Source organism: Podarcis liolepis, assembly GCF_965112155.1.
Source record: "Podarcis liolepis genome assembly, chromosome: 4".
Taxonomy (NCBI): domain Eukaryota; kingdom Metazoa; phylum Chordata; class Lepidosauria; order Squamata; family Lacertidae; genus Podarcis; species Podarcis liolepis.
Window position 1 is genome coordinate 18982766 of NC_139558.1, and position 20317 is coordinate 19003082.

Here is a 20317-nt window from a genome sequence, read left to right on the forward strand (position 1 = left end):
TATGGGTTAGAACACAATTCGGCCTAAGCCTCACTAATAAACTGGCAGAGTGGTAGTAGCATGGTGTTTTCAGTTTTAGTGATACATCGCACTGCTTGATAGGAAATATCAGAGAGGAAGGAAGGAGAGAGAGAGAGAGAGAGAGAGAGATCTGCCTTACATCCTGGCAGGCCATTGATCCATCTTCAGTGGTACCACTAGTTACGGACTCGATCCGTTCCAGGGTGCCGTTCGTAACTAGAGTGGCACTTCTGTGCAAGCACGAAGCGTGCAGAACTCTTTTGCGCATACGCGCACGACAAAACCTGGAAGTATACACTTCCAGAGAGCCAGTGTGGTGTAGTGGTTAAGAGCGGTAGTCTCGTAATCTGGGGCACCGGGTTCGCGTCTCCGCTCCTCCACATGCAGCTGCTGGGTGACCTTGGGCCAGTCACACTTCTCTGAAGTCTCTCAGCCCCACTCACCTCACAGAGTGTTCGTTGTGAGGGAGGAAGGGAAAGGAGAATGTTAGCCGCTTTGAGACTCCTTGGGGTAGTGATAAAGTGGGATATCAAATCCAAACTCTTCTTCTTCTACTACTTCCAGGATTGTCACGTTTGCAACCTGAAAAGACGCAACATGAACCTGTTGCAACATGAGGTATGACTGTAATTTGTCTAGACTGACAAGCAGTGATTCTCCAGAGGTTCAGACATGAATCTTTTCCAGACCCACCTGCAGATGGCATCGATTGAGCCTTGGATATTTTTCCCGTGAGACAGTCTGAGCCACTGCCCTTTCCCTTATGCCAGAGGGGGAAACCTGTGCCTCTCCAATTGCTGTTGGATTCCAGATCTCATCATACTGAGAGTTGGAGTCCAACAATACTTGGAAGGACACAGGTTCCCTATCCCAGGGTTAGCCAGGGTATATATGAGAACATCAGTTCTCTTTTCCTCTGTTTACATTTCAGCTGCAATCCTATACACCAGGGCAGGGAATCCGTGGCCTTTCAACTGCTGCTAGACTCCAACTTCCATCAGTCTCAGCCAGCATGGCTAATGGCAAGGGATGATGGAAGTAAGTGTCTAACAATACCTGGAGGGAGATATATAAAAAAATAAAAATAAAAATTGTCCAATAGCACCTTAGAGACCAACTAAGTTTGTTTTGGGTATAAGCTCTCATGTGCATGCAGGCTTCTTCAGATACCTGGAGGGATATAGTTTACTCACCCATGCCTTAAGCGATGACTATTCTGTGGAAAGAGACATCCTGACTGGGCGTAAACTAGGGATTGGCAAATCTGTCAGTTTTGGTTTCTCCGTGGTTCTCATTTTTCTTATATTAAGTTCATGTCACCACATTTCTGTATCAGTTTGTGATTTTATTTTTAAGTCTTAATGAAAATTCACCCGCATTTTGGTACACGTTTCTTCTGAGAAACTTATTTTTTATCCAATTTCTCCTAATGTACAGATTTTTGCAAGCAACCTTCCCCAATAAATGCATCTTTGTATGCTATTTACACACTACATGCATTTTTATGCATGCTTTCCCCTGATTTATGTATTTTTGAACACTTCATTTGCTTGGAGAGCCCCATGGAAAAATGCAGAGAAGTACAAATTTCAAATGATATTTTTTTCCAAAATTAAAAATTAAAAAGTAGTCCAGGAGCACCTTAGAGATCAACTAAGTTTGTTCTGGGTATAAGCTTTCGTGTGCATGCACACTTCTTCAGATAGCTTCAGATAGCACACGAAAGCTTATACCTAGAACAAACTAAGCTGGTCTCTAAGGTGCTACTGGACTACTTTTTAATCTTTTATTTTGACTGTGTTAGACCAACACGGTTACCTACCTGAATCTAGATTTTTTTTTTCAGTTTGTGTATTGTTTCAGGAGGTAAGATTAGTGAATTTCATATTTAAACATAAACCAAACCAAATTTATCCCCACCTGTAGCCAAGTTAGAGCTACAGAGTAGTGCAACAGAGGTATAAGCTGCTCTGCTTCAGGTATGAAATATGGCAACTTACCGGTATGTTCTATTATCTCCATTTACTTATTGCAACGTAAGAGGCACCAACTTTGCAGTTACTGTTCTGGAGACAAAAGAAAAACTGTGAATGGCACCTGCAAAATATCAGGGTTTCATTGAGACAACAACATTATGACAGACAATATAAAAGAGCAGAGTTCTCCATAACATCCCTTCAACATTGTATAGTTGCCAAGCATAGGCTCCATAGTTTTATTGCTAAATCCTTACACGTAACTTGGGTGTTTTCTAAATTAAAGGAGTTGGAATAACATTATTTAAACACAGATAAGAAACATGTTTACATCAGTCTGGTTTCTATATACACTGAAATATTGAAAACGATTACCTTTTTTTTTTTTAAGAAACAAACAAACCAGTAAACCCTTTCCTTGGCTGAGAGCATAGTTCTGGGTTCAGAAAAAGCATCTCACTAGCAAGTTTTTACCAGCATTCAGGCAAACTTTTCCATTTCAGAGCAGAGCTCAGGAATAATGTTTATATACACAGAGAGCATCGGAAGGGTTCAATTTAATCACTCAGATAAATCCTTCTCGGTCAACAGCTGACTTGTTTACCTCAAGTAAAGTCCAACTCAGTTTCCAGCTCTTAGCAGAGAAAGCCTTTTCTAGCTGACAGGTTTTTCCTCCAGCTTCAAGTCAGATTGAGATCATCCAAGTCATGAAGTTCACATGCCTTTAATGTCAAGTATGATATCAGTATGGCAAAAAAATTAATCCAGACCAGTCCTGCAAAACCTGTCACCCACCAAGCTAAATGCTTCTCCTTCCTCTTTTTTTTAAAAAAAATGCCAGCATGGTGCTTTTCAAATGTTGTTGGACTCCAAGTCCCATCAGCCTAAGGCAGCATGGCCAATGGTGATGGATGATGCGAATTGTAGTCCAGCAACATCTCACGGCGACCACATTGGCTAACCCAGTGTAAATAATGCCTTTATATGGTTTGCTCCATTAATGTGGAACCTGTGACACCCTGGTGCTGTTGGACTACAGATCCCATCATCACTAAGCATTGGCCATGCTGGCTTGGGCTAACGGCATATAAGGAGGCTCTCCATCACTGGTTCAACCACTAGGTGGCCCCAGACTTAATAGTAGCTGGGTTGATAGGAGCTGTTTCCTGTTGCTGTTCTTCTCTTACCAGGAAGAGAGACCTTTTGCCACCTAACAATCAAATACAAGACTTGTCATTGCAAATCCATCACAATATGCCCATCACTACCTCCCATGGTGCCCAAGAAAGGTGTCAGTAGATATCTCCACAAAAATTTGCTCTTCCTTTTTGCCCCGTTTCAACTTTTTCTGCAGAGAACACATCTGCTAACATGCTCAAATTTCATTGGGTGCCATGTTTGGACATCCATGCTATTCTCCCATCCATTTTTTTTAAAAATAATATTTATTACTTTTCCAACAATTTAAACACTACAAAACAAACAAACAATACAATACAATACAAAAACACTACATAACACTAACACATTAAACTAACAAAACCAAACAAAAACAGTTTAAAACACATCAAACAATTTCAATATCTTATCTTTCATTCACTTATTTCCACGACCTCCTCACACCTCCCTTTTTGTATTCAACTTCTGTTAATTGTTTCAGCAATTCCTTTCCATCTTCCTCTGTTTTCTATCCTATAATTATCTTAACACATTCTAACCTTATTTTTCCTTTAATATTCTATTAAGCTATTTATACTTAATTCCTTATAACATTTCTACTAAAGCCATATAACTTCATTCCAACATTCTTCTAACAGTCATTAATTTTACAGTATTTCTGTAAATAGTCTTTAAACTTTTTCCAGTCTTCTTCCACCGACTCTTCTTCCTGGTCTCGGATTCTGCCAGTCATTTCCGCCAATTCCATGTAGTCCATCAACTTCATCTGCCATTCTTCCCGGGTGGGTAAATCTTGTGTCTTCCAGTACTTCTCGATGAGTATTCTTGCTGCTGTTGTTGCATACATAAAAAAAGTTCTATCCTTCTTTAGCACCAATTGGCCGACCATGCCCAGGAGAAAGGCCTCTGGTTTCTTCAGGAAGGTATATTTGAATACCTTTTTCATTTCGTTATAAATCATCTCCCATAATGTCTTACTCCTTGGGCATGTCCACCAAAGCTGAAAGAATGTACCTTCAGTCTCATTACATTTCCAACATTTATTATCGGGCAAATGGTAAATTTTTGCAAGCTTGACTGGTGTCATGTACCACCTATAAATCATTTTCATTAAATTTTCTCTTAGGGCATTACATGCCGTGAATTTCATACCTGCGGTCCATAACTGTTCCCAGTCAGCCATCATTATGTTATGTCCAACATCTTGTGCCCATTTAATCATAGCTGATTTCACCATTTCATCCTGAGTGTTCGATTTCAATAGCAAGTTATACATTCTTGACAAATTCTTGATTTTTGGATCTAACAATTCTGTTTCCAATTTTGATTTTTCCACCTGGAAACCAACTTTTTTGTCCAAATTGTATGCCTCCATTATTTGGTAATAGTGGAGCCAATCTCGCACTTTGTTTTTCAATTTTTCAAAGCTCTGCAATTTTATTCTGTCTCCATCTTGTTCCAGAATTTCCCAACATTTTGGCCATTTGGCCTCCATATTGAGTTTTTTCTGTGCCTTCGCTTCCATTGGTGACAACCGTAGTCAGTAATGTCCTCTTTTAAACACAGTTCAAACAATCCAAAGTTAGTTTCAGTTTTCAGTTACTTTTACTCCTTTTTAAAGGCAGCCAGAGACAGTAGAAACAATGTATTTCTCTTATGCTAGCTGTCAATGAACATTCTAAACAGAGTCAATGAACATTCCAAAGACGTCAGTCCTGCTAGCAGCCCGTTCCCAGGGTCAGAGCGGCGGTATTTTAACTCTCTTCGCTCTCTCCTGCAGGCATACTCAGTCCACGATTTCCCCCCCTCTTCTCCTGCCTCCAAGGGGGGGTTTAATGTTCTTTAAGGATGGAAATTTAGTCTTTTACAAAAGGCTTTCCAAGACTTCAGCTTGCAGCCTCATTGCTTCAGTCTATTTACAAAAGGGGAAGGCGGACTTCCTGTTTTGAACCTCCCCGTTACGATACCAAATTAAACGTTTAAAAATCCAATTCTCCCGCTTCAGCTCTACTCACGGGTAATTACTTTAAAGTCAAATTGTCCACAGGAAAAAGTCAGCCCTCTCCGACAACAGCTATGTGGCTTCGCTCCGTGGAAGAAGTAGACGATTCAAAGCACCGCGCCGCTCACCCCACGTCGCTCCGGACCCCTGAAACCGGGTTTCCCCGCGAGTAGGGGAGGCGCAAAAGGTGCCCGACGAATCCTACACTCACAGGCTTCTCCCGCCTGTGATTTTTTGTGGGTCTCCGCCTTCGCCGTGGCGGCCAGACCCAGGTTCCCATGGGGCAAATTCCTCCCGATCAGAGGAATTCCGCCATTACCGGAGGCACCACCCCGGAAGTCCTTCTCCCATCCATTTTGAATAGAGAAGCCCCTGTCTCCTTTTCTGTCCCTTTGGATGTGACCCCCTTTTTGTCTTAGGCCACACCCCACAGCAGCCATTTTGTCTTCACAGCAGGCATTTTGTGACTGGCAACCACAGAAATTCCTCAACATTTCAAATGTTCCCACTGGCCCCAAATGATTGGTGGCCTATTAGTTAGTGTGTAGGGCTAATCTCTCTCTCTCTCTCTCTCTCTCTCTCTCTCTCTCTCTCACACACACACACACACACACACACACACACACACACTCTAAGTTAAGTGTTTTTAATGTCAGGCATACTAAATTTCTTATGTATGTTCCAAATACTTCTATTCTTCCATTCATTTCCCCATTATGTATTTCCCATATTTACAAGCAGGCTACCAATAAAATGGATTCATATTGCCCATATAGGAGATGGGATCTAGTTAGCTTGATGAATCACAAACAATGTTGAGCTAATCCAGATCTTATACCCATGCTTGCAGTTTGCGTAGGGTGGTGGAGTGTGATTGCTTTCTATAGGTCCCATCTTTATACATACATAAGTTGGCAAGCATCTAATTATTTGAAGAGTGGAGTTGAACAGCTGCATCTTACAATCTAAGAATAAATAGTTTCCTGGGTACAAACCGAAGACCATGTGTTTTTAATAACCGTACAGCTTACAACCAGTGAAAGAGGAAAAGTGCCACAGACAGAAAAGTTCACTAGTGTGCTTTGCAAATTGTCACGTTCAGTACTAGGAAAAATGGGGCACATGAGGAAGATGGGGGTGGGGGTGACTGTTCCAGTTATAGCACTTAATCACAAAAACCCTGTCAGTAGGCTAAATACCTCTGGCAAAGTTAAGTTAATTAAAAGTGGATTTGTACTTCATCTTTTAAGTTAATTAAAGGTGAAGTTGCACTGTGTCTTTTACAGATGATGGTGTCATCACTCTGGCTCACGCAACTACAAATTGTATTCTTCTTAATGAAAATCTCTTCATAACACTTCCATCTGGGGCTGTTTAAGATGCTGTTGTTTTCGTTACACTGCTTCAGAAATACCGCATGGTTATCCAAGTATCTGAGACCACATGAAGCTTGGAGGTTATCCATGTTTTATTGAAATACTTTCTGTTTCGGGGGAATCTATGGAGATTAGTGTTGTGATCTGATTGTGGTTCTGATATGCATTCAGGTGAGCCATTGGTCAGATCCAGCAGGGCTCTTATACTCGTTTAGATGATTCACATACATGAGTCCAGGAAGCTTCCAAGTTGTTACAACACTTGTTTGCTCAGTGTTACATCTTCCTGCAAGGCATCAGAGGTTGAGGATCAGAGTTTTCCCTCTCCTAGATTCACTACTTTAGGGTTACTGGACGTCCCCAGTTCCCGGGGACAGTCCCCGGATTTGCAAATCTGCCCCGGACAAATTCCGTCCCTGGAATATCCCCAGATTTGCAAATCTGTCCCCAGGAAATTGGCAGCGGCAGCATCAGCAGAGCCAGCCTGTTAACGCAGTCGGCTCTGGCTGGCTTCAGGAGCTGCTTGATGCTATGGCGCAGGGAAAATGGTGGACGCCATGGCAGCGAGCAGCTCCCGAAGCCAGTCAGAGCCAACTGCACTACCAGGCTGGCCCCTCTTGGGCAACAGCCACCCATCCATGACTCCTGAGCCTCCCCTGATCTGGCAAAACAAAGGGGGAAGGGGGAAAGAGATCAGGGAAGGCTCGGGAGTCACGGGCGGGCGGTTCACCGTTGCCCAGTTTTTAAAAAAACAACTCTGTGCATTTATGTTTCACAGAGTGCGAGAGAAGGGCTTTGCACCTTTATATAATATGTATGCGTGCTTGGGCCCGGGGTCTTTTGCCTCACCACCCCCAATACTGGCTCTCTGTTGCTACTCAACTTAAAAAAAAAAAAGTGGCCCCGGATTCGTTGAAAAGAATCTGGTAGCCATACGCTACCTTCCTAGGGTCACCAGCCCCCTCACTTGCTTCTACAACATGTACAGAAACTACCTTCTTGACTGTTGGACACACTATTGGTCTCACCCACTCAATCTGCCAGAGCCTGTCTTCACATGCAAGGGCAGCTGGAGAGATGCAAAATGGAGCCAGGCAGAGGTGTAGTGGTTGGAGGGCTGGACTAGGAGGACCTAACAATTGGTGGCAGGGAGAACCATGAAGGCCACCTTGAGCTCCTGGGAGGAAAGTGGCCTAGGACTGTCCTATTAAATGTAAATGATCAGAGGGGAGAGAAAAGGGGGAGGCAGGGGAAGAGTGTGGAGGAGCTGAGCTCTCTGGAGAAGACTGGCCGGGTCAATTTCCAGAGAGCCATGGCTGTGCAGGGGACCCCAGGACTCACCCCCAGGAGACCAAGAGAAAGCAAAGGAATCCTATAAACAGTCTGCACATTTTGTTCATGAAGAATTCCCACCTTCCTCTCTAAACTAGCCTGATTCACTGCAGGACAGTTTGGGGGAGAAGGGGAGACAAGCTGCCGCATAATACAACTGTATGTCTGGCAATGAAAATCCACCTCTTTATTTTATATCTATTAAAATTTTATATTTAATTCTCAGTTTCTTCCCTTGCCAGACAAGGCCACTCTGAGCCTGGTTTTGGCCGGGGAGAGCAGGGTATAAATAAAAAGTTGTTGTTGTTGTTGTTAAACCTAGAAACATATTTTTGTCATTATTTGAAGCATCTTGTTCTGCCTACTATTGGAGTGGTTTGAAATAAAAATAGAATTTTGGGCAAAATGGCAAAATATATTCATTTTTATAATCAAAATTCTTCCCATTAGAGAGAGTTTCATTCTTCCCCATAACTCAAGGTTTTTTCCTATATCTTTTCATGTCTTTACATAATTGTCTTGAAATATATTGGAGTTTTTCGCTGTTAACCATATTTCCAGATACTTCACCTTTTTCTCAGTTGTCTGCCCACTGGCCATCTGCCAATCTTTTTTTGCCTGTGCATCCATATTTTTCACCAAAACCTTAGTTTTAGTTGTTTTAAGACCTCCAACTATTTCCTTATTTCCTCCAATAACTTAGGTACACATTTTAATAAGATTTTTTATTAGGAATTATAACATAACATTTTATCAATAAAACATATCATCCTCATTTCCCCCCTCCATTTTTTCCCTTCCTCTTTCCCAATATAAATCATCTGTCCCCCTCCTGATTCTCAGTGCCTCTTCTTCTGCCAGTCTTTGGCCAGTTGAGATGTCCAAATAGAGCAGCGATTCCTTCAATGAGGAAAATCATAACTCCTCGATGATGATGTCATCTGGATGGAAAAGAATGAAAAAGAGAGAAAAACTGTTCAGTCCTCTCCGCTTCTTGTAGCTGGAGTCAGTCTGGGTGCTGCCCTCCCAGGCCAGGTGGAAAAGGCTTGCCAGGCAAGGATCAGGTCCTGCAGGTCTCCCAGCAAGAAGACCTGGGAGGTGTTTCTTGGGCAAACAAGGGACAAGGGAGTTCACTATCCCCAAGGTGTGGGGCTTACCTTCTTTCAGATTTTTCCTGAAACAAGCCAGCTCCGGCCGAATTACTGTGTTCTGCAGAGGAAAGACAAATATGAGTCAGTTGACACTATGAACCCCACCCTGGATGGGTGTAAGAGAAGCAGCCCCACCCAGGAAGGGTGGAAACAACCAAAGAACTGAATACAGGAAGGCAAAATACTTACTCTGAGGTTCGGGAATCTTCGTGAAAGGGCCAGCAGCAGGGATATACTGCTGGCCCCTAATTTCCTTTGGTCTTCACTCCCCAAAAGGGCGTAATATCGGAGGTCCTGCGGGATGAAAGAAATGGGACAGTTAGCTGGGTAAGGGACAGGGGGGCAACCCTAAAACCACTCCTGGTGCTGTCAGGATACTTACGGTAAGCAGCTGGAGAAGGGTGCCAGTATTGGGGGCTTCTAGGAGGAGACCCCCCAGCAGGCTCTGGAATGGCCTCTTCAGTTCCTGTGGGAAAAGAGAGAAGAGAGGTTGAGTGCTGCTGGGTTAAATTTTGTAAGAGTGTGAGAAGAAGAAAGAGCTGTGCAAAGAGAAGGTAAAGCAGAGGACATACCTCTTTGTCCTCCTCTGCGCTCCCCAGAACTGCCTCTGTTGTTCTATGGAGGATTGCACTCACCATAGAGGGACTGAAGTGGGGTCTCATAAAACTGGAGAGAGAAAGGGAAGGGGTTAGACATTGCCTCCTCCAAGTCTCCCTTGTCCCCTTCTCCCTCCTGACTGACTTGCCCGCCCAAAGCTCCCCCTGGAGTTCTGTCCCCCTGCAGCCCTGCCCACCCCAAAGACCCCACTCACCTCAACTGCAGGAGGGCCTCGAAGGCCAGGGCCAGGCTCAGGGGGTGATCCCTGAAGCACTCCAAGTGGCCGAGGATGTCCTGGAAGAGAGAAGAGGAGGAAAGGCAGCTCCTTCCGGGAGTCTCCAGAGGATGGCTCCATCCCAAACGCCAGCCCCTCTCTGCCCCTTCCTCCCCATGGGGGTCCCTCACACCACCCATCACTCACCAGAATGGCTATGGCCATCTCCTGCTTGGAGTACTTCAGGGTTCAGAGCCCCCTGAGCCGAGCTGCCTGGCAGTCCTGGATGATGCCCAGGAGATAAAGCTGATCTTTGTCTAGCAGCTGAAAGGCAAAAGTCAGGCTGTCAGTTCCTTGTGGGGGGAGGGTTCCTCCACATCTGAGAGTGCAGAGTGGAGTGCAAGAGGGGGGCAGGTCTGAGGGATCCCCTCCTTGCTCTCGTTTTATCCAATACTCACCACAACGGAAGGGATGTGGATTCCCAGCACACCTGCAAAGAGAAGGATATGGGGACAGGTGAGTTCCTCCCTGAGCCCCTTGCAAGGCTTTTCCAAGAGTTTTCTCATTGCACCCTGCCTTGCCCCACAACCCAGCCCCCTGCTTCCTCCAACAGACCCCACAAAACGGGGTGGTTGCTCGGGGGGGGGGGGTTGGGTTTCCAGATGCTGTCGCAGATAGGCGGGTTGGATCCAGCCATCTGGCTCTGTGAATCTTTTTACTAGATGCCCCCCAGCCCATTCCTGCCCTCCTCCGTCCCCAAAAGGAGGGCCACTTGCTCACCCGACACCGCGGGCTGCTCCAGGACTTCCAAGGGGGTCACCTTGTTGCAGCTGATCAGCCACCTTAAGCACCTGAACCTAGAAGAGATGAGCAGAGAGAGTGACTCAGAAGCTGGCAGCTCCAATTTGTGTGTGTGTGTGTGTGTGTGTGTGTGTGTGTGTGTGTGAGAGAGAGAGAGAGAGAGAGAGAGAGAGAGAGAGAGAGAGGAGGGGCATCTGGCCCAATTCCTGCCATCTCTCTGCAGTTCTGGGACCTGAAAGGGCATCGCCAAAGCTGGAAAGAGGCAGCCCAGAGCATGAATGGCTGGCAGAGAGAGAAAGGAGGCCCCAAGTGCTATGGGTTCAAGAGCTCCAGCCCAAAGGAAAGACAAGCATTTCCAGCTGTTAAAGGGTTGCTCTGCCTCGTCTTCTTAGGACAGCCCTGCCCTTCCTGGAGAGGAAGGAGACCCCTAGGAGGGTCCTCCAAGCCTCAAGGTGTCCCAGAAAAGGAGCAGAACATGAGGAAGAGGGTGGAGTCTTCCTTGGAGCCAGAGAGACCCCCAGGAAGGGGGAGAAGGCCAATATTGTAGGGCAGCTGGAGAGATGCAAAATGGAACCAGACAGAGTTGTAGTGGTTGGAGGGCTGGACTGGGAGGACCTGGGAGAGCAGGGTTCAAATCTCCACTCAGCCATGAAGCTCCCTGGTGGACCAGAGAGCTAAACTGTGGAGGGGACCCCAGGACTCACACCCCACCCCCAGGAGACCAAGAGAAAGCAAAGGAATGGTACTTACAGCCTGCACATCTTCTTTACGAAAAATCCCCCCTCCTTTCTAAGCTAAATACCTAGCTAAAATTCCCACCCAAGCCTGATCCCAAGCCTGATCCCACCCCCAAACCCAGCCCTAAGCCCAAACCTAACCCCCACCCTAACCCTACACTTACCCCTAACTATTCCTCGATAAACAAAATAAATGTATACAAAATGCGCACAAATATGCAAAAAATAAAAAATAAAAATAAGCGCCGAGGGCCTTCTGCTGGTTTCCTCACTGCGAGAAGTGAGGTTACAGGAAACCAGGCAGAGGGCCTTCTCGGTAGTGGCGCCCACCCTGTGGAACGCCCTCCCATCAGATGTCAAGGAAATAAACAACTACCTGACTTTTAGAAGACATCTGAAGGCAGAGGCATAGGAAGGAGTATGTGGTTGGGGCCGTTTGCCCCAGGTGTCATTACTGAGGGGAGTGACAAAATGGCAAAAAGATGTGTTTTTAAAATAAATTCCCCTCCCCCCCCAAAGTAAGATAAGCCACGCCACTCCTGCCTGGGCAGCTGCCTCAGAGCGACTTAGGGAGATGCTGCTGTCGGCACTGCTGTGACTGCAGCAGGAAGAGGAGGAAGGACAGCGATCCCTCCCTGAATGCCTCTGTTCATTTCACCACTATGTGCTTGTCCTTTTCCTCTGGACCCAAATTACATGCAGGGCTTGATGGACATGAAGTTGGAAGCAAATCCTGTTACTGGTCCCCCACTTAAAAGATGGCAGTGAAATTTAGGCAGCGTATATTTAAAACACACTGCTTCTCCCTGAGGATTCTTGGAACTGCAGTTGACCATTCAAAAAGCTACAGTTCCAACTCCCTTAACAGACTACATTTCCCATGATTCTTAGGGTAAAGTCATGTCCTTTACATTTATGGCATTTACCTCACAAAGGGGTGTAGGAGCAAGGCCATGGGTATCCATGTTTGGCATTGATCCCAATGATGATACATAGACCTTGGCAGTTGCTCAGCTATGCTGACCCCCAAGCACTCCAATTGGAGAACAGCCTTTACCGAAGGTGTCATGGATTTTGAAGACTCTCGAACTCAGGACAAAAGGGAGAAACATGCTAAGAAGAAGGCACGTTTGGCAAACCCTCACTGTGATCAACTTCCACCTGGAAACCAATGTCCCCACTGTGGAAGGAAGTGTGGATCCAGAATTGGCCTCCACAGTCACTCACTGTTAAAATCATGTTCATGGAAGGCAATCTTACTCGGCTACAAGTGATCGATCACCAGAGAAGAAGACAGAGTACAACGTATTCCCTCCACTGCTCCACGCACTTCCCTCCAAAATTCAAGCACCAGGGAAGCTAATAGTGTTTTGAATAATAATAATAATAATAATAATGATGATGATGATGATGATGCTTTGCTTAGACTAGCAAAATTGCAGGTATTCGTATTAGGACTAGGGCCCTGCGGGACTTGACATCTTTCCGCAGGGCCTGCAAATCAGAGCTATTTCGCCTGACCTTTGGTTTGGACTCAGTCTGACCCTTATGTTTCCCTCCCCTTATGGCACGGGTGTCAAACACAAGGCCCGCCAGACCTCGTCATGTGGCCCGTGTAGCCGCCGCCGGCCGCTAGCCTTCACCTTTTATTCTCGCTTTTTTGTTTTTTACACAAGAAAGCCGCCTCTTCAGCACATGCGCGGCAGCCTACAAGCCAGAGAACGTCTGCCCTTAAGCGGCCCAAACTGCTGATGCGGCCCCCGATGAATTTGAGTTTGACACCCCTGCCTTATGGTTTTGATCTATGGGCTACTTTTAAAATAAGGCTGCATTTTAAATTGCATTTTAACCTGTATTTAAAATTGGGGTTTTTTCCTATTATGTTTTTACTATAATTTTACTGGTGTTAGGTATCCTGAGCCCGGCTCTGGCCAGGGAGGGCAGGGTATAAATAAAATGTATTATTATTTATTATTATTAGGAAGCCCATGAACAGTAGAATATTCCCAGTGCCCAAACCTATGTGCATCTTCTACACAAGGGCAGTTAGGGATTCTTCGGGCCAAGCAGTTCACCTTTATGATTTTTGGGGACTTGTAGCCATTTGGACTTGAAAATGGTTTGATCTTTTTTTTTTTTTTAAAGCACATCACCTAAAAAAGGAATTGCATTATAGCTGGCATCAGGTCACGGAGGCCATGTCATTATGAAGCTAATGAATTGTGACTTCATGCCACCTGAAATGTTCAATGAACAGAGCCCCTTGTCTCAAAGCCTCAGTGTCAATTCTTCCTCTCTGTGGCTTGTTAAAAAAAAGGGGGGGGTCCTAAAGGTTATAAAAGCTAAAAATGAAAATGGTGGAAGGATCATGAACTCTGAGCGATAAAGAGAGAGAGAGAGATATCACTTCTGATCACCCCCTAACCGAAGGGCCAGTTTTTCAACAGGTTTAAAAGCTCATTCAGGGAGGTATGGTGGGGAAATGGAACTCTGGAAGAGACCAGCCTCATTCCAGAAAATGCCAGTCTTCTTAAATTGGTTCTAAAATTAATTATTTTATGGTCTGCTGCAGACAATTGCCAATCGGTGACAAGATCTGGAAACCATCAGGGTATAACTGAAGCTCTGACTTCTGTTATAAAGATGTATGTTATATAAGTAAGCTGGCATCATCAGATCGCTGGCCAGAATATCTTTTCACATTTTTTCTCCTGGCTTTTTTCCCTAGCTAGAATTTGCGTTATCCATAATAATTTCATTTCTATTTTATTTTACTGTACAGTTTTATGCGTGATTGTTGTAAACCGCTCAGATCTTCCTTTATGAATAGTGGTATATAATTTTACAGTACAGTATATAAATAATGACAACTACAATAATGCCAATAAAGGAGATACGATTACAAATAGACCCAGAAGAAGAAGAAAAACTTGGCATTTTAAGAGACAGCTATATCATCCCCTCGGAAGGCACAAAACTCTCAGGAAGAAAAGAGTCTCCTAGCAATTAAATGGTGTTCCTGTTCCTGTACAGCCACAGGGCTGTTTGAAGTTATTGAAAATGCAGCCTCCTATTTTCCTCTAAGTAAGTAGGGAATGAGACGGAAGAAGATAAGAGGGAGCAAAAGGTGAGAAGAGATTATTTGCTTTTAAGGAGGGGGGAGCTATACTACAGCGGTTTTTTATTTCCAAGTGAAAATTCAAGTGAAGGTTGCAACCAGCCACAAGTCATCTCCACTCCTATGCCGGACCCTAGCCCCAGAACATATGACCGTCACCAGCTGTGGACAACAGATTGCATTCTGGGTGCTACTGCCTAAGCGCGTCCACTGTTGATGGAAACCAGTCCCTATTTTCCAGGGACGGTCCTGGATTTACAGAAGTCATCCCGGTTTCTGATTTGATCTCGGGATATCCCACTTCTCCTTAGGATGTCCCTATTTTCATCGGAGAAATGGTGGAGGGTATGGAATTATGTGACTCCCTGAGCCAAGGAGAAAAGTAACTATACAACCTGCAGAATACATCTGAAGGCAGCCCTGTACAGGAAAGTTTTTAAATGTTTAATGTTTTGTTGTGTTTTTATGCATGTTTAAAGCCGCCCAGAATGGCTGGGGCAACCCAGTCAGATGGGCGGAGTATAAATAAAAATAAAAATACAGTGGTACCTCGGGTTAAGAACTTAATTCGTTCTGGAGGTCGGTTCTTAACCTGAAACCGTTCCTAACCTTAAGCACCACTTTAGCTAATGGGGCCTCCTGCTGCCATTGTGCCACCACTGCACGATTTCTGTTTTCATCCTGAAGCAAAGTTCTTAACCCGAGGTAATATTTCTGGGTTAGCGGAGTCTGTAACCTGAAGCATATGTAACCTGAAGCATATGTAACCCCAGGTACCATGTAATAGCTGTTGTTGTTGAATAGGACACCCCCATTTTCATTGGAAGCATGTTGGAGGGTATGTAATGGAGGACAGGAAAAGGGCATGGAACATCTTGCCCACCAAAACCTAAAGTGCCTTTTCCCTTCCAGGTTGGGGGCAGAGAGCAAAGACATGATGCAGCAGCCAAAGGGAAGTGGAGGGAATGAATCCAATGCACAGCTGGTCCCAGGAAGTGAAAGGTACTAACACGGCTCAGAGAAAAGTAAGATCCTTAGAGTTTTGCTGGGTCCACCATCACGTTGACAGGGCCAATCTGGTGTTTTGCATTTGTACCAGCTAGCTAGCCAGCCAGCCAGCCTTCTCTCCCTCTCCATCTCTCTCTGCCTCTCAGTAAGTAGCAGCAATTTGAGTGATTGGAGGTCAAGCGAGCATCAACACCCAGCACACTGTCTGCTACTGACCAGATAACTGTCTACTTCTCTGAGTTGGTTGGCATCTGACCAGCTCCTGTCTTGGCTGCTGGAGAGAACCACTGTGATGGCGGACCCAGCAAATCTCTGCGGAGTGTGGAAATGAGGGGGGGACACCTCTCTTAAAGCTTTTCCTATTATGTTAGACTTGGTGCTTTTTTCTGAGGAGACGCAGGGGTACGCATACCCCTAAACGTTTTGTGTATCTAAGTTTGGCCTCATTGAGGGTCAGTATTTCAATAGGAGTAGGAAAATGAAAGTACAGTGGTACCTTGGGTTACATACGCTTCAGGTTACAGACTCTGCTAACCCAGAAACAGTACCTCAGGTTAAGAACTGTGCTTCAGGATGAGAACAGAAATTGTGCTCCAGCGGCGTGGCAGCATCATGAGGCCCCATTAGCTAAAGTGGTGCTTCAGGTTAAGAACAGTTTCAGGTTAAGAATGGACCTCTGCAATGAATTAAGTACTTAACCTGAGGTACCACTGTACCACTAAACATTTGTTTAGAGAGAGAGAAAGCACTGGTTATACTGAAAGTCCCTGGGGTGAGTGAAAGGTATGGCCAGTTAGTCTTTCCTTGCCTCTGTCATAATACTGTCTCTTGTGCTTGTTTCAGTTTATTTGGGGTTTGATGTTTTTAATGTACAGTCATACCTCGGGTTACAGACGCTTCAGGTTATGCGTTTTCAGGTTACGGATGCGCCGAAACCCGGAAGTACCAGAACAGGTTACTTCCGGGTTTCCGCTCTTGCGCATGAACACAAGAGCACTAAATTGCACTTTGCACATGTGTAGAAGTGCTGAATTGCGACCCTTGCATGCGCAGATGTGGTGCTGCGGGTTGCGAATGCTGTGGGTTGTGAACGTGTCTCCCGCATGGATCACGTTCGCAACCCGAGCATCCACTGCATAGGAATGTTCTGGATCATAATGTTATCTTATTATTGCAAGCTGTCTTGTGTGCATACTGGATGAAAAGGCAATGTGTCAATCAATAAACAAGCAATAACAAAGGCAATGGGATGGTGTTGTTCAATGGCACGTGATGTTACGCCATCTCTAAGATGGAGTAAATAAAATCACATGGACCAGCACAGCCAATCAGATGCAACATCGCACATGGGGTGACATTTTTTTTAGTGATGAACTATGTGTTGATTTCACTGAGCTGTGAAATATGCATAATAATAATAATAATAATAATAATAATAATAATTTGAGAAGTAGCTGGGGAAAAATTGGTGTGGTGGAAGTTAGACTAGTGAGTAATATTGGTTCAGTCCAACTCTTTTCGAACCTGGAACATAAATAATGATGGAAAGGCAATTCATAGAGAATGGTCAGTCTTTGAAGAAATCTGTCCACTATAGGATGAGCAAGATCAAGGGCTCATCTAGACTTCTGCTTTCACCTGTGGAAAACCTCATCTTTACTGCTGAATCGGAGCAAACATTAATCAGGTTTACAACAGATAGACATTTGCTCTGATTCAGCACTAAAGAGCAGGTTTTCCCAGGGAAAGTGGTGGGATAAACAGAAAACCACTCAGCAAGTAAAAAAAACAAGTGGAAAACAGCTTGGACTCATGCTTTTTAGGCACAGGACAAACATAAATGTGGGCAAGTCCCTAGTCTGGCCAGTCAGAATTTAGGAAAGACCACTGGACAGGCAAGTGAATTGTGAGGACATAAGTTATTTGCCTTCCCCTCTGTATATTTATTTAATTGAATAACTAATCTTCCCCCAAAACAGATTATTACTTTCACCGCCTATTGACTTAGTGTCAGTTGCTGATTTTAGCTACTCCAGTGAGGCTGTTGCTTTTTTACTTTCATGCCAGTGTGGCTGGGAGTGGAGTTTCCATCCCAGAATGCTTCTAAAGCATGGAAACACAGGAATAAATTAACAGCAAACAAGAAAGAGCCTGATGCATTTTAGCCTCTGACATGCACCTCCTTAATTCACAAATTACTCTTGATTACCAAAGTGGGCAGTCCAAAAATAGCCACAAATATACAGCTATTCTTCAACTTGGTCATTATTGGAACTGGGTTAAGTACACATACATTCCTCATGCACTTTGCTATGTTGATCCTTCCTGCTACTATTTTAGTTGACCTGACCTTAAACTCTCGCAAGGCTGCAGGGCTTTAGAGAATGATCTGGTGACCTGACCCTAAAATAAAACTCCATCTCTGTTTGTAGAACGCTTTAAATTCTGATTGACAGTCGCTGATAACTCTGCCAAAGGAGGTGTTTGTTTCCTCAGACTTAGGTGTTAAAGCCATAATTATAACTGAAGCTGTCATAAGCCTTTGTATTTTCAAAAATTTAGTAGCTGTCCAGTTGTTATTATCACTGGCAATAAACCCATAGACATTAAGAACACAGAAATCAATGTCAGGCTAGGGTCTCTGTTGCTGATGCACTAGTTTCTCTGTCTAATAATAATAATAATAATAATAATAATAATAATAGGAAAACTGATGTGTGTATCGCACTCTGTCCAGTCAGGTGCTTCACAAGTTACTTGTCCTTTATTTTTAAGTCCTAGTTAGAGACAGGGAGATTGAAAACTTAACCAGGTCTCTGTGGGGCTGATGGGACACATCTGGTACAGCTCTTTTTATGCCAGCCTATCTTAATTTCTATCTGCATCTTGTCTCCTTAAAGTACAGTGGACTGAATATATATCTTAGCATCCAAAATAATTCTCATATGATATCACTTAATTACCCCTTAAAATGAACAAAATATATTCTTTCAAATGCATGCAAATGAATGCCATTTTTTTTCATATTTCTAGACCATCTTTTAACTAGAATGTATTGCACACATTAAGAATAGTGCATAAGAATGGTTATATTAGCATTATTTGAAAAGATGGGATCCTTCCCATAAGTAATTCACCTGCATACAGAGGAGGATAAAAATTTATGCTGCAAGCAAAGTATGAACATTTGGTTGATGGCTAGGGATGGGGAGAATTTTGATTCCGTTGACATTTGAAAGTGAACCTACATAATTTGCACTTTTTGAAACAATCTGTGCACTGAAATGAAAGTATCCTTCGAAATGCATTTTGCAATGCAGTTCTTTAGCCAAAAAAATGTGTACAAATGTGCACATATTAAGTTAAAGTATGCATATAGTAGTGGAACATAATATGAAGCGCATTATATTTGGAGACATTGTTTTGCAAAAAAAAATGTGTACATTAGGCAAAACTGCATACAAAAATGGGTATATTAGGAGAAATTTGCACTGAATTGTAATGAAATGTCACAGGGTCTTTTTCACCATAATGATGTGAAAGTGAATAAATAAGCAAACTAAAATGGAGACCCGAACTTAAGTATGGAGAAAAAAGAAAGAGAAATGGAGAAAAAGTAAAACTGTCAAAACCCACCATTTCCTACTGGCGGCTCGCATATCTTTTGCGGAGTCACTTGAATGTCTGTTAAATCTTTCATTAGAAATGTTTTTTCCCCATGAGATGGCACAGCAATGAAAAGCAGCCCTCAGGCATCAGAGTGTCAAAGGGTTTCCTCTGCATCCCTCTTGGAGTGCAATTCTGTGTGACATTGCCAGAACCCCCAAAAAGACGAGTTTGATCACCTTCACTTGGTGAATAATACAAACCTGGAAGTACTTGTGCTGTCATATACATTCCACAAGAATAAACTCTATGTTCACTTTTGAAGTTACAAAGTTTTGTTGGGTTTTTCTTTTTCATTTTTCTCATCTGTTATTTTCCCCTGTTCTGGACGTCCCCACTTCATTTTAGCTGCTAACCCACATAACAAAATGCCAGTTGCTTGAGCTCCATTAGACAATTTATGGTCCTAAATGCTGAAGGATTTCATTATACAACTACAGATCATTCAGGTTTGAGGGTTGTTTGTTTCCCCCATTGCTGCATATGGCTTCAGGAATAATAATAAGAATTATTATCAAATAAGATTCTTTTTATCATATGTGGTGGTCTTGTAGTAAGGTTAAAGCTTACTGGGAAATGATATACAATGAATTGAAAAGGATGTTCAAAATAACTTTTGTAAAAAACAACAACCAGAAGCTTTTCTTTTGGGAATTATAAGGACAGAACTACCCAAATTGTATAGAAATTTGTTTATGTATACTACTGCAGCAGCAAGAATGCTACTTGCCCAAAAGTGGAAAGAAGCAGAAGTCCCAGCAAAGGAAGAATGGATACAAAAACTTATGGAATATGCAGAAATGGTGAAACCAAAATAACAAACTTTTTATTAAAAAATAGAAATGGTTTATTGAATATTTACAGATAAATTGCAAACAGATACAAACATTAGCAGGATTATTGTAACAACCTGCAGTCTCATAAAAGTATATATTTAAAGTAGATAATTAAATGAATTTGGATATTAAAAAATAAATGTAAGTAACCACAGAAAGAGGGGGAAGGAAGTCAAACTTTGAATTGTTAAATTGGTTGCAAAACTAGTGAAATGTATAAATTTGAAAAGTATAAATAAAAACTTTAAAAAGAATTATTATTATTATTATTATTATTATTATTATTATTATTATTATTATTTC

General features: G+C 43.3%; 2 protein-coding genes across 7 annotated transcripts in view; one reads left to right on the forward strand and one right to left on the reverse strand.

Moving 5' to 3' along the window:
* The window catches only part of SLITRK1 (SLIT and NTRK like family member 1), a 590368-nt gene that overhangs the window by 75833 nt on the left and 494218 nt on the right, over nucleotides 1-20317 (forward strand). The gene's annotated exons all lie outside the window — the stretch shown is intronic.
* LOC310706032 (uncharacterized protein) overlaps nucleotides 8700-20317 on the reverse strand; it is a 119833-nt gene continuing 108215 nt past the window's right edge. For 2 of the 6 annotated variants that reach the window (XM_083501359.1, XM_083501360.1), the window contains 7 exons: nucleotides 10056-10172; nucleotides 9849-9928; nucleotides 9610-9703; nucleotides 9420-9503; nucleotides 9227-9331; nucleotides 9044-9095; nucleotides 8700-8827 (listed from right to left, as the gene is read on the reverse strand). In XM_083501359.1, the coding sequence (XP_083357485.1) occupies nucleotides 8802-8827; nucleotides 9044-9095; nucleotides 9227-9331; nucleotides 9420-9503; nucleotides 9610-9703; nucleotides 9849-9928; nucleotides 10056-10073 (459 nt within the window). In that variant the 5' untranslated portion in view covers nucleotides 10074-10172 and the 3' untranslated portion in view covers nucleotides 8700-8801. Of the gene's footprint in view, nucleotides 8828-9043; nucleotides 9096-9226; nucleotides 9332-9419; nucleotides 9504-9609; nucleotides 9704-9848; nucleotides 9929-10055; nucleotides 10173-10306; nucleotides 10339-10628; nucleotides 10706-11399; nucleotides 12838-20317 lie in introns of those variants that run through there. The other 4 variants (XM_083501358.1, XM_083501354.1, XM_083501355.1 and 1 more) reach the window with 4 other exon arrangements.